Genomic DNA, 12,623 nt, shown 5'->3' on the forward strand with positions numbered 1-12,623 from the left:
TCTGACTCCTGGCTTTGGTATGGCTCAAGCACGTGGGGATTAAACTAGTGGACAGAAGATTTTTTTTTTCTATTTCTGTTGGTCTGCCTTTTAAAGTACGTGAAAAATGCATTTAAAAACTAAAACACAGAGTAAAACAAAATGTAAAAAAGCAAGCATAGCCTACCAATAGTACACTATGAACTAAAGAGTATGAATGATTCAACCTTTGCACTTGAGAAGTTTTTAGTTTAAATTAAAACAAATACAGAAAAATATCACTTCATTACAGAAATGATAAACAAAATTTAGGACACTGATTTACTTCTGAAGAGTAAGGGAGAGAAATTGGTTTAGGGATGAGGAAGCATGCAATATATTTTTCATTTTCATTTTTCTCTTTAAAAACTCTGAACATAGCAAAATATTGAAATGACAAAAATGGTAAGTAGATAAATTTTCATTTTATTTTTACTCTTTATTCTCCCTTGAATATTTAAAATATCATATAAAATCAGGAGCACATAAAAAAATGAACACAGAAAGTCTAGAGGTAAAGTGAGAATATGTATGCATGAAGGCATACAGACAACCAGATGAGAAGGGAATGAAAGGGAAAGACTAGAGGAAGAAAACACGATGAAATACACAGTTTAAGGAGGTCTTGCTCGACTACTTCCTCAGCCTTTGTCTCTCCCTCTCACAGAGCTGCCACGAGCAGGGCCAGGAGCAAGCCCGGGGAGGTTTCCAATGGGGAGGAATGTAGAGGCCACTATCAGCAGTGCCCAGAAATGTGCTGCTTTCATTAACTTGGATATAAAATTTATTGTGGATTTTTTTACAGTAAGATACCAATTGGTCAAGAAATAAAGACTTTTTAAAGTGAAAGGCTTATCTTTTAATTTTTATAATTAAAAAAATTATTTGGTATACACACACCCACACACATACACAGATGATCAACTCACTGGTTTGTTTCTGAAATACCCTAACAGCCTGGACGGGACCAGGCTGAAGCCACAAACTTCATCAAGGTATCCCCCTGTGAATGGAGGGACCTAAGTACTTAGGCCGTGACCTGCTGCCTTTCTGCTTGCACATTAGTAAGAAGCTGACATCAGCTAAGAAATGAGACTTTAATCCAGGCAATACAATCCATATGGGATATGGATGCTCTAGGTGGCATATTAACAGTTGGACCAAAGGCCTGCTCCATAAAGATACTTTAATGCATTTTAGGAGACAATAGTCTTATTGAAACATGAATTAAATTCTTGAACACATATAGGACACTAGATATGTGTTTAATAAACATAAGACATTAAAAATTCATTATTTTAAAAATTAATTGGAATATTTAATAGGCCTATATAAACTAAGGAAAAGAATCAGCAAAGTGACAGAACAAGCATGGAAGCAACGGAAATAAGTGATGGAAAAGTTATTGGGGCAACAGAATGACAACTGGATGATAATCCTTGAAGAAGTAAAGAATATTTCAGATAGATTAGATAGGTATTGTAACATAGGGATTAAAACTTACATCACACTGATAACTCTCGTTTGTATCTATGAAGTATGAGACATGGTCATTTTCTGCGCAGGAGGCAGTAGTACAAAGTCGAAATAGGCCCTCAAATAAGCGCTTATTTTGGATCATTTTATCTCTACTTTGTAAAATGGAAACTATGACTATGAGTGAAAATGGCAATACAAGATACAGCTTTCTTGAATCTACTGAAAGCAAAAGAATAAACAAACATATACCAGAGAAACTAGGATTTTTTAACATGTTTTGTACAATTTTGTTCAAATTCACCTCAAACAAATGGGTTTGGGAATTGAGAAGACACATCTAATAACTTCAACTGGATGGAAAAACCCAGAATGAAGCTCTGAATTTCTTCTTGTACATTTGGAAAACACACAAACACACATGCTTGTATAGTTACAATGATCTTGCTGCATTATTAGGTATAGTTTAGCAACTCAAGGCAATCCCTTGAATTTTACACTTAATAAGCAAAATGTCTAAGAAATGCATCCTTTTGACTACTTATCACTCATGGCTACTGAACTCAGAGGCATGCAGGCATTATTATATTGGAGTGGAAATTTTTCTGAAGTAAAGCTGCATGTTAACAGCAGATTGTGTTGCTTATGTAAAATTCTGTCATTTGAAGTGTAAACTGTCATTAATGTTACTTAGTTTTCTAGAAAGTACATTTGCAAAGAGATTTTATTCTGTCTACTGCATGAAATAAAAAACCAAATACACTACAAAGATTCAATATATGACTACATGAAAAATAGCGTAAGGAGGATACAGAAAACAAGAACTACCTTAGGTAGCTGAATTAAGAGGATTAAAGAATATGTTTATCTTATTTACTAATAACACTAGATCCTCTTAACCACTCTTTTTAACTTCACATTCAGGACTATTTGGTTTGGAACATCACAAATAGGAGGTAAACAAACTGGAAATATAAATAAATCATCTGAAACACTTGATAACAATTTTGAATTACAGCCTTATACTTTAGGATGTAGTTCTGATTGGCTTATATGACTGTGTTCCATACTTTTCTGTCTCGGAATCCGCAACGTTTCTTCTTTTTTTCTTCTGGATAAGACTCAAGAGAATTATCTGCAGCCTTGTTCTCATGGTTGAAAGCTTCTCCTTCATCTTTATTCTTTCCTTTATCACCAATTTCACTCTTCAGGTTGTTTACATATTGTGGAGACTCAGCATGAGCTCTGGAAATAAATAAAAACAAAAACAAATCAAAAAAGCAAATCTAGGTTAGTTACAATGGTCCATCTCGTTAAACAAACACCTGGGCCCAGCGTGGCAACCTAGCCGCTAAAGTCCTCGCCTTGCATGTACTGGGATCCCTTATGGGTGCTGGTTTGCGTCCCGACAGCCTCGCTTCCCATCCAGCTGTTTGTGGCCTGGGAAAGCAGTCAAGGATGGCCCAAGGCCTTGGGACCCTGCACCTGGGGGGAGACCTGGAAGAAGTTCCTGGCTACTGGCTTCATTTGGCTCAGCAACAGCCATTGAGGTCGCTTCGGGAGTGAATTATCAGATAGAAGATCTTCCTCCTTTCTGTATATCTTACTTTACAACAGAAGTAAAATAAATCTTAAAACAAACAAACAAAAACAAGCACCCAAAAAGAGGACTTAGAAGGAGAAACAGCAGTGAAAATTGTCACAATGTCTAAATGAAAAGTCCCTCATCACAAGACCCAACAAATCCATTTCTGGGTGTATATCCAAAATAACTGAAAACTGGATCGCCAAGAGATATTTACACACCATTGCTCACAGCAGCACTAATCATAATGGCTCAAACATGGAATGCATTGATGGAAAGCCACCTGAAAAATATGTGGTACACAAATATGATATTTTCAGCACTAAAAGGAAGGAAATCTTGTCATATATTACAATAGGGATGAAACTTGAACATATCACATGAAGTAGAACATGTCACTCAGAAAAAGACAGATATTACACAATCCCACAAACAAATTAAGGGCCAGTGTCTGTGACCCTCCTAATGCTCATGTGCTGTAGACTGGCCACACTTTATTACATACCATGGAATATCTAGTAAGGGAACAGAAACTCTTTTTTTTGCAAATGTCTATTCGGGTATTTACAACATCATTTGCAGGCCACAAAAAATCATCAACTTAAAAATTAGTCTGCCATAGATGTATTGAATTTTGAGTCCTGCTTGCAGCTGTCTTGGCAAAGCCAGAGAGAACCATTCTATTAGCTTTACATCGCCTGCAGGCTAGACATTCCCCAACCCTGAAAAACCAGACACAACAGGAACAACAATGTATGTGTGCAAAGAAGTTTATAGCAATATAGATACAAAACTTAAAAGACAACAGCAGAAAGAAAATAAAACAACAGAGGTCACTGTAGTGGTCACACAGTTATCAATGACTGAATCCAATAAGAATACCAGATTAATTTCAGTGGTGAAAGTATGGTTCGATAGAATAACTAGATGTTCAACTGGGCACCTTAACTAGAGTCTAATTTAATCACTAGACCAAACTCTTGACCTGCAAAGTTCTTACATATACGGGTACTGATAAGTTATTAAGTAAAGTTAAATTAAATATTATTTGATGATGATAAAGATAAATTATGATAAAAATGTATCCCTGCAAAGTTTTAGAGCAGGGATTTGCAAACTATGGTCTATAGCTCAAATTCAGCCTCTTGTTCTTATGCAGCCTCAAGCTAAGAATGGTTACTACAGTTTCAAATGGTGGGAAAGAATCAAGAGAATAATGTTTTGCAATATTTAAAAAATTTATGAAATTCAAATTTCAGTATTCATAAAGTTTCACTAGAACCTAGCCATGTACACTCTTTGATTTATATAATATCCATAGCTGCTTCTGCACAATGGACATAGTGACATAAAGTTTATTATCTGCAAAGTATAAAATTGCTTTCTGGTTCTTTATAGAAATGTCTGCTCCATCCTGCTTTATAGCAATCACAAGAAGGGAGGACGAGGATAGGGAGGTAGGCCTAAGACTCACAATTTTCATAAGGCTAAAATCCTGGTACTCAGAATATTTATGAGTCTGAACACTCATAAAATTAGAATCTGTGACAAAAACATGTAGTGATGGGCACACAATCTTGTGAAACACTAAAAACACTGAATCATTGTATACTTAGATAATTAGATATCATAGTTATATCTCAACAATGTTTCTATGAAAAAATTTAACAACGTAAGTACAAGATTTTCACACTGAAAATCACAAAATATTTCTGAAAGAAACTTCAACACACTTAAATAAGTGAAGTAGTATACCATATTCATATATTAAAAGGCTTAGCCTGGCTAAGGTACCTAGTTAAGGTATCTAATTGAACTTTGGAGCAGCTTGGGGCCACGTTGACTCAGGCTTGGAGGGTTGGGTGTGCAAACGGGACCCCTCACCCCATCAGCCACTTCTGGCTGGTTGAGGCATGGCCTATCCTGGCTGCTTCAGAGCAGCTAGGGCCATCTTGGCTAGGGCAGCCAGAGTGCCTATCGGTACTGGGCTCCGTCTGCTGGCTGCCCGCCAATGAGCTTTAGGGACTTGGGGGTGACAAATTACTACCTAGTGACATCCATGGATAACCACTGTACATGTAGGTGAGGAATGAATCCTGAGGGACACAAAAAACAGGGACACTGTACTTGTAGGTAAGCGAGGGACTGAGACCTGGTGGCTTGGAGGAGAGAGACCAGAACATCTGTATGGGTCAGACTGATTCACCAGCCCACATGGGAATACGGAGATGGGTTTGTTAGCACAACATCTCTGATAGCCACACTTCACCCCAAATGAAAACTATGGCTGACAGAGCTAAATCTCAGTACCTGATTAAGTGTCGGAACAGGGGACAGGTCACATAGGCTGGGCCACGACATTAACCAGCATGCGAGAGAACCAGGCCCCGGAGTAGATTCTGCAGGGGATAAGTAGGCCCAACCCTGGAAAATACAAGTCCCACTGGTTAGCTCAAGAGTTGGGGTGGTGATGGGCGGAACTAGGTGTGAACATGGAACCCACCAACACTCACAGGTACTAGGGCTGAGGATAGGCGGGGCAGGTCCAAGCTGCAACACCTACAAGCGCATCCTAAAACAGGATGTGAGGCAGGCTGGCCTGCAACATCCACCAGTTCATACAAAGGCCAAGATGGAAGGGTAGGCTATGCCGACAAGGGCCTAGCATTTGCTGGTGCATGTGAGATCTGGGTCTGGAGTGGGTCAAGTGGGGCAACCTGGGAAACTCCCCTATTGGGGTCATGGCTTCCACTGGGGAGCACATGGTCCAGACCTAGGGGTCGGGCAAACTAGGCAAGGTAGTCCCATCAACTGGCAATTGTGTCAGCTGGTTTTGGAAGGGGGCAGACTGGGCAGGCCCAAGCAAACTTTAGCCCACTGGCAAGTGCAGAAATCAGGCTGGAGTACAGGTCATGCTGGGTTAGGGTATCACACCTACTGCTTTAATGAGCCAAGGATGGGAGCAAACTGAACTGGGCCAGGTTGCAGCACCCGCCAGCAAGAGTTGGGACTGGGAGCTGGCTAGGTCAGGTCAGGCTACAGCATCCGAAGGCAAAGGCTAAGACAGATGGGGGCTATGCCAGGCTGGGTCAGAGCAACCACTGGCATGTGCGCGATCTGTGGCTGGGAACAGGTCTGGTTGGGGAGCAGAGTAGACACCCTGGCCGGGGTGTGATTCCCACTGGTGAGCGTGAAGGCCAGGGTGGGGGCTGTGGTCTGGTCTGGATATGGCTGTAGGATTCCTTGGCATGGGTATAGGCTGGGTGTGGGATGTGCCAGACTGAGCTAGACTTCAGCACCCACTGGTGCTCATGAGAACCAGGGTGGGTGTAGGATGGGCCAGGTTAGGTCTCTGCCCCTGCTGAGTCATGTGTGAGCTGTGTCTGGGTGTGGACCAGGCTTGGCTAGGCTGTAACACCCAACAACAAGAACCAGACTGTTCCTGTGGGACAGACGGTGGACTAGGTAGAGCTGGCCTATGGACCCACCGGTGTGCACGAGATCTGGTATTGAGAGAGATCCTGATGGAGGAGTTTGGGGAACTACTCTGTTGGGACGCACTCCCTGCAGGTGAGTGCAAGAACTAAGATGGGAGCAGTCCAGAACAGGCCAAAATACGGTACCCAGCAGCATACATTTGAGCAGGTCGGGGATAGTCCAGGCTGAGTCAGTTCATAGTACCCGCTGGCAAATCTGAGCGTCAGAATGAAGTGCGGGATGGGCCGTGTCAGGATGCAATATCAGCCAGCTCACGTGAGGGCTGGGACTGGGGGCTGGCAGGACTGGGCTAGGCTGCAGCCCCCACCAGTGTGAGTTGAAATAGAGGGTGGGCCAGGCCCAGCCAGGCTACAGCACTCACTGGAGAATGCCGAGGTGAGGTGGCTGTGCCACACTGGGCCACAGCACCCAACCAGCAAATGTGTAAACCGGGGGGTGGGGGCAGTAGTGATGGACCTAGTGAGGGGGCTGCGGGGGCATACCAATGAGCATGAGAGTTGGGATAAGAGCAGACCAGGCCAGGAAGGGCCACAACATCTGATCGCCTACATGTGAGCTGGATCAGGGAAAAGCCAGGCTGGGCTGACTGTACTTCCAGTACTTGCTTAAGTCAGAGTGGGTGTGAGTAGGTTGGGCTTTGTCACAGCATCAGTTGGCAGATGCTGGCATGGGGAGCAAATTCTGTCAGGCGCAGACATGGCTAGACAGATGCTGGCACCCACTGGCACCAGTGTGGACTGGATAGTGGGGTTGGTTGGGATGAACCGGGTTTCAATGCCCACTGACGTGTACGAGAGTCAAATGGGATATGGGACAGACAGGACTAGTCAGCTGTACATATTGGCAACCATGGGAACCATGGTAGGGAGAGGGCCTGGTAGTGGTTATTGTGGATCGCTCCAAATAAGCTGCAGCTCCCACTGGTTCATGTGAAGGTCGAGTATGTGGTGGACAGCATTGGGCTGGACTCCAACCACTGGTTTGCGTAAAACACAGGGCTGGAGACAAAACTGACCCAGAAATTGCAACTACCAGTGTGTGCGTGGGCTGATTTGGGTGATGGACTCTGTCGGACCCTGTACTGGCAAACACACACAAGAATCAGGTTTGGGATGGACTCAGATTAGGTTTCTTGGGCAATTCCCTACCAACTGAATGCTGGACTCAGAACCCCAACCATGGAGAGGATTGTAGGTTCCCTGGTCTGACTGTGGAGTGCATGTGTTGGGGTGGACCTCCTCAGACAGAGCAGTAGACAGCATATCCAGATGCACCTGGAGGATATGGCAGTACACTGGAGCCTCCAGAGGACGCCTAGTACCATGGCAGAGGATGGAGGACAGAATAAGTTGATCAACTACTCCAACCAAGCGTTGGCAGTGATTATCTGGGCTGATGGAGACTCAAAGGTGGTTCATAGCAGCTAGTGAACTCTAGAGAGATTTCACTGCGATTGGAGTGGTGGGATCAACAGCAATTCAGGACTGTTGAACGATCAAAACCTCTTGAGAACTTCATGCCATTCTAAATTTATATTTTTCTTCTTGTTGATTTTGTATTGTGGCTTTTCATTTAAGGGGATGTATAATCACTGTGTAATGGAGACTATCAGATCCAGAAGTGAGGATACAATGTAGTGGGTATCTCTACTTTCAAAGATGAACTCCCAGTGAAACTGTTAACGATATCTTGACAATAGCATGCTGGACTCTTTGCCATTGTCCATGCCCACAATGATGGACATACGACTGTTTATGAAGAACTATACTATAGTAACAATATAAGGGAATTTCAGTGGGGGGAGGGGACTTGGGGTGGGAGTAAGGGAAATCCCAAGGCCTATGGAACTGTATCATAAAATGATAATTAAAAAAAGAAAAATAAGAAATTCGAGAAAAAAGGCCTAATATAAACATTCTTTTCATCTGATTTTATATATTTAAAATACAAATTCAAAGTCCCATTCAAAGTCCCACCAGGCTCCTCTGAGAAATTGACAAGCTAATTATGAAATTTCCATGGAAATGTAGGAATCTAACAGATTGTGAAAGAAGAATCTGAACACTGGAGGACTTAAATGCTTATTTAAGACTTACTATAAAACCATAATAATCAAGATATATTGCACTGGCCTAAAGAAAGATTAGTAAAACAAAAGAGGGTCTTTTTAAAGATTTATTTATTTTTGTTAGATAAATTTATAAAGAGAATCAGATAAAGAGAGAAAGATCTTCCAACCACTAGTTCATTCCCCAGGTGTCCAAAACAGCTGGAGCTGGGCCAATCAGAAACTAAGAGCCAGGAGCTTCTTTTGGGTCTGCAACATAGATGCAGGGTCTCAGGCTTTGGGCTGTCCTCCACCGCTTTCCCAGGTTACAGGCAGGGAGCAGGATGGGAAACGGGGCAGCCAGGACCCAGACCGGTGCCCATATGGTATTGTGGTACCTACAATGTGAGGATATAGCTACAGAGCCATTACGTAGGGTCCCCAGTGACTGATTTTCAATAAAAATACCAACATTATTCAGTGACAAAAATATGATTCTTCATAACTAGTGTGATAGCCTCGTGGTTAAAGTCCTCGCATTGCATGTGCCAGGATCCCATATGGCCACCAGTTCATGTCCCAGCTACCCCACTTCCTTGTGGCTTGGTATGACCCAAAGCCTTGGGACTCTACACCTACATGGGAGACCCAGAAGAAGCTGCTGGCTCCTGGCTTGAGATCCAGGGATCAGCTCTGGTCAATACAGCCTCTTGGGGAGTAAATCAGCAGGGCGGGGAGAAAGATCTTTCTCTCTGTGTCTCCTTTTCTCTGTAAATCTGCATTTCCAATAAAAAAAATAGATAAGTCTTAAGAAAAGAAAAAAAGGAATGCTTCTTCAATAACATAAGTAGATACTCAACTAGGGGAGGAGGAAAAAAAAAAAGAACCTCTACCTCATACCAGACACAAAAATTAATCCAAAGTCAGTTTAGGCCTAAATAGAAAAGCCAAAATTATAAAATACAAATCTTCACATCTGGGGTAATGATGATTTCTTACCTAGAAAACAAAAAACCACTATTTAAGAAAAGAAAGATAAACTGGAATTCATCAAAAAATAAAAACCTCTGCTCTTTCAAGTCAAATGTGAAAGAAATGACAATTCAAGTCATTTACTAGGAGAAAATAGTTACAATAAATACATATTTTTTACACAAATCTACACACTAAATCTAGAATTCTTAGAGCTAAACAGTAAGACAATTCAGGATTTTTCTAGGCAAACCTCCCAAAACAGGACACAGAAATAACCAGCATATAGAGATAAACATCATTAGTGATCAAGGAAACATAAATTCAAAACACAAAATACCATAACACTCTGTATAGAAACTAACTTACAAGACTCAAGTAAAAGCCATGCGTTGCTGGCATGAGTACATAAAGAGATAAACTTTCTGGAAAACTGCTAGAACTGAGAAAAGTCCAACATATACTTACCATAGGACCTAGCAATCCTACTCTTAGATATTATACCAAAAGATATAAAGACTTATACATGAGCTTCAAAGCAGTTTCATAATGAAAGCAAAGAATTGAACAGAATCTAAATGTTCTTCAACCAGAAGATTAACCAGCAAATTATGACTTATTAATACAAGGAATATTTTTTAAATTATTTAAAAGACATGAACATATGGTACATATGCATAAATACCAGAAACATTAGGGTAAACAAGGGTGGATTCAAAAGCTACATTCTACTTTCTGATTACATTTGCATTAACATTAAGTTCTTGAAATTCAAAACTGAGTCATGGTGATGCAGAGCAGAAGAGCAGTTGCCTAGAATGGTGGGACTTTAAGCATAGATGGAAATGTTCTATATCCAGATTTTGGAGTAGTTACACAAATATATAGATTTATCAACAATTTCTAACATGTGTGGTTTAAATGGACATTTTATTTAACTTATGTTATTCTTCAACAAAATTTTTAAAAATGCAGTCTCTTCAAAGAAATCAAACATCATTATGCAATTACAATGCAGAATGAACCAGATGAAAGACGAAACACATAGCAAGGGGCAGGCATTTGGCCTACTGATTAAGACACTAAACAGAATCATATCTGCATGGCAAATTGGAGGGCTCAGGTTTAATGCCCAACTCCAATCCCGCAATTCCAGCTTCCTGCCAAGGTACATCCTCTGAGGCAGCAGGTGACAGCTCAAGGAACCGAGCTTCTGCCTCCTCCATGGGAGAATCTAAGTTACTGGACTGAATTTTCCTGGCCTCAAGTCTGGGCCCAACCCAGGTCATTCTACATATTTGGCAAGTAAACTCAGGCCTGGGAGTTTTCTTTTCCTCTGCCCCATGCCCCATTCTCTCTTTCTCTCTCTCTCTCTCACACACACACAGAGACAAAATTGAAACACAAATCAAAATAACAACAACAAACCCAAGGCAGGGGATGGCACAGTTAGAAAAATAGTACCTAGGCATTTATGACAGAGAGGACTAGGGCTCATTGCTCTCTTCCCTCAGTGAAGTTTCAATCACTGAAAGAAAATTTATCAGGTAACATAAACAGTATTAAGGTTCATTGATTAATTTCAGAGGATCACCAAATTCTGAAGTCACAGAAAACATTTTCTAAAGCTTTTACTGATATCCCTGTATCATTATTAAATACATTCATACCCTGAACCACAAGGTTTTCCTTCTCTTGCCTTGGCACAAAAGCTGTATTACTGGAAACATCTTAATTCACAGAATAAACAGTATCAATCCCAAATGATTGGGCATGAAATTTCAAAACAAAGTTGAGCCAGAAATTAATTCCTTCCTGATAATGATGACAACTGGAAGAATCAAACTGAACAATGGAAGGAGAGGATCAAGCAAGACTCACCTCTTCCACAAAAGCCCAGTACTCGCAGTCACTGCAGAAGCACCCAGGAAGGCCACCATCATTAGTCTTCTCCTGACCTGAGAAGGCTGAGATGCCCCATGGTACCATCGAGAGCCCACAGCCAGTTCTGCTAACGCAGCAAGTGAATTAAGACGAAACATTCTGTGGGTCAAAAGGAGAAATGTCACTCGGAGGCCAGTGCTGGTGACAATGATAATGATGACAGTATCAACATCACTCACTGCCACAGTGCTCTTCTCTCGGAGACATTATTCTCAACACTTGGAAGGCACTGTCCCATTTCATTCTCAATACGAGCAGAAAGTCACTGCTGCTCATAACACTGAGACATCAGAGTCCAATGAGAGGACAGAAACCACAAGATAATTTGGGGACAGTTTAGTACACTGGTGATTAACCACTCAGGGAAAGGGATACAAGACAGGGAGAAGCCACTAGCTGTAGGGCTGCTGCCGAGCACAAAAGGCTGAACCCACCAGGGCTGAGCTCTACATCTTGTGGAAAAGATACAGTGGTAGATGGCTTGAAAAATTTAGTAAGGCACCATGCCAGCAGAATTCACTACGAAAACCACTCTCTGAGATGCTGGCAGGTCATCTACCAGGGAGATCTCAATGCCAGTGGCACTTGCTGGGAAGGTGTTCTTCAGGGTGGCAGGGGAAGATATCCACAATGGGGAGATGCCATAATTCACTACAGAACTGCATGTGGGAGTGTTACAGCTACAACTCAGGAAGGGTTGAGTGCCACTCAATGTCCCACTAGTCCTTGCAAGACACAGGAGCCAGCAGCACAGAGCACATTAGAATCAAGAAGAAATACCGGGCCCGGCGGCGTGGTCTAGCGGCTAGGGTCCTCGCCTTGAAAGCCCCGGGATCCCATATGGGCGCCCGTTCTGGTCCCGGCAGCTCCACTTCCCATCCAGCTCCCTGCTTGTGGCCTGGGAAGGCAGTTGAGGACGGCCCAATGCTTTGGGACACTGCACCCGCGTGGGAGACCCGGAGGAGGTTCCTGGTTCCCGGCATCGGATCGGCGCGCACCGGCCCGTTGCGGCTCACTTGGGGAGTGAATCATCGGACGGAGGATCTTCCTCTCTGTCTCTCCTCCTCTGTGTATATCTGGCTG

At 42.3% G+C, this 12,623-nt stretch overlaps 1 protein-coding gene across 1 annotated transcript in view; it reads right to left on the reverse strand.

The window, feature by feature from the left end:
• MICU1 (mitochondrial calcium uptake 1) overlaps positions 1-12,623 on the reverse strand; it is a 149,119-nt gene that overhangs the window by 112,006 nt on the left and 24,490 nt on the right. The window contains exons 2-3 of the mRNA XM_058671974.1: positions 11,478-11,639; positions 2,565-2,739 (exon numbers count right to left, since the gene is read on the reverse strand). Coding sequence (XP_058527957.1) covers positions 2,565-2,739; positions 11,478-11,638 — 336 coding nt within the window. The 5' untranslated portion in view covers position 11,639. The remainder of the gene's footprint in view (positions 1-2,564; positions 2,740-11,477; positions 11,640-12,623) is intronic.

Source organism: Ochotona princeps, chromosome 13 (genome assembly GCF_030435755.1).
Source record: "Ochotona princeps isolate mOchPri1 chromosome 13, mOchPri1.hap1, whole genome shotgun sequence".
NCBI classification, from domain to species: domain Eukaryota; kingdom Metazoa; phylum Chordata; class Mammalia; order Lagomorpha; family Ochotonidae; genus Ochotona; species Ochotona princeps.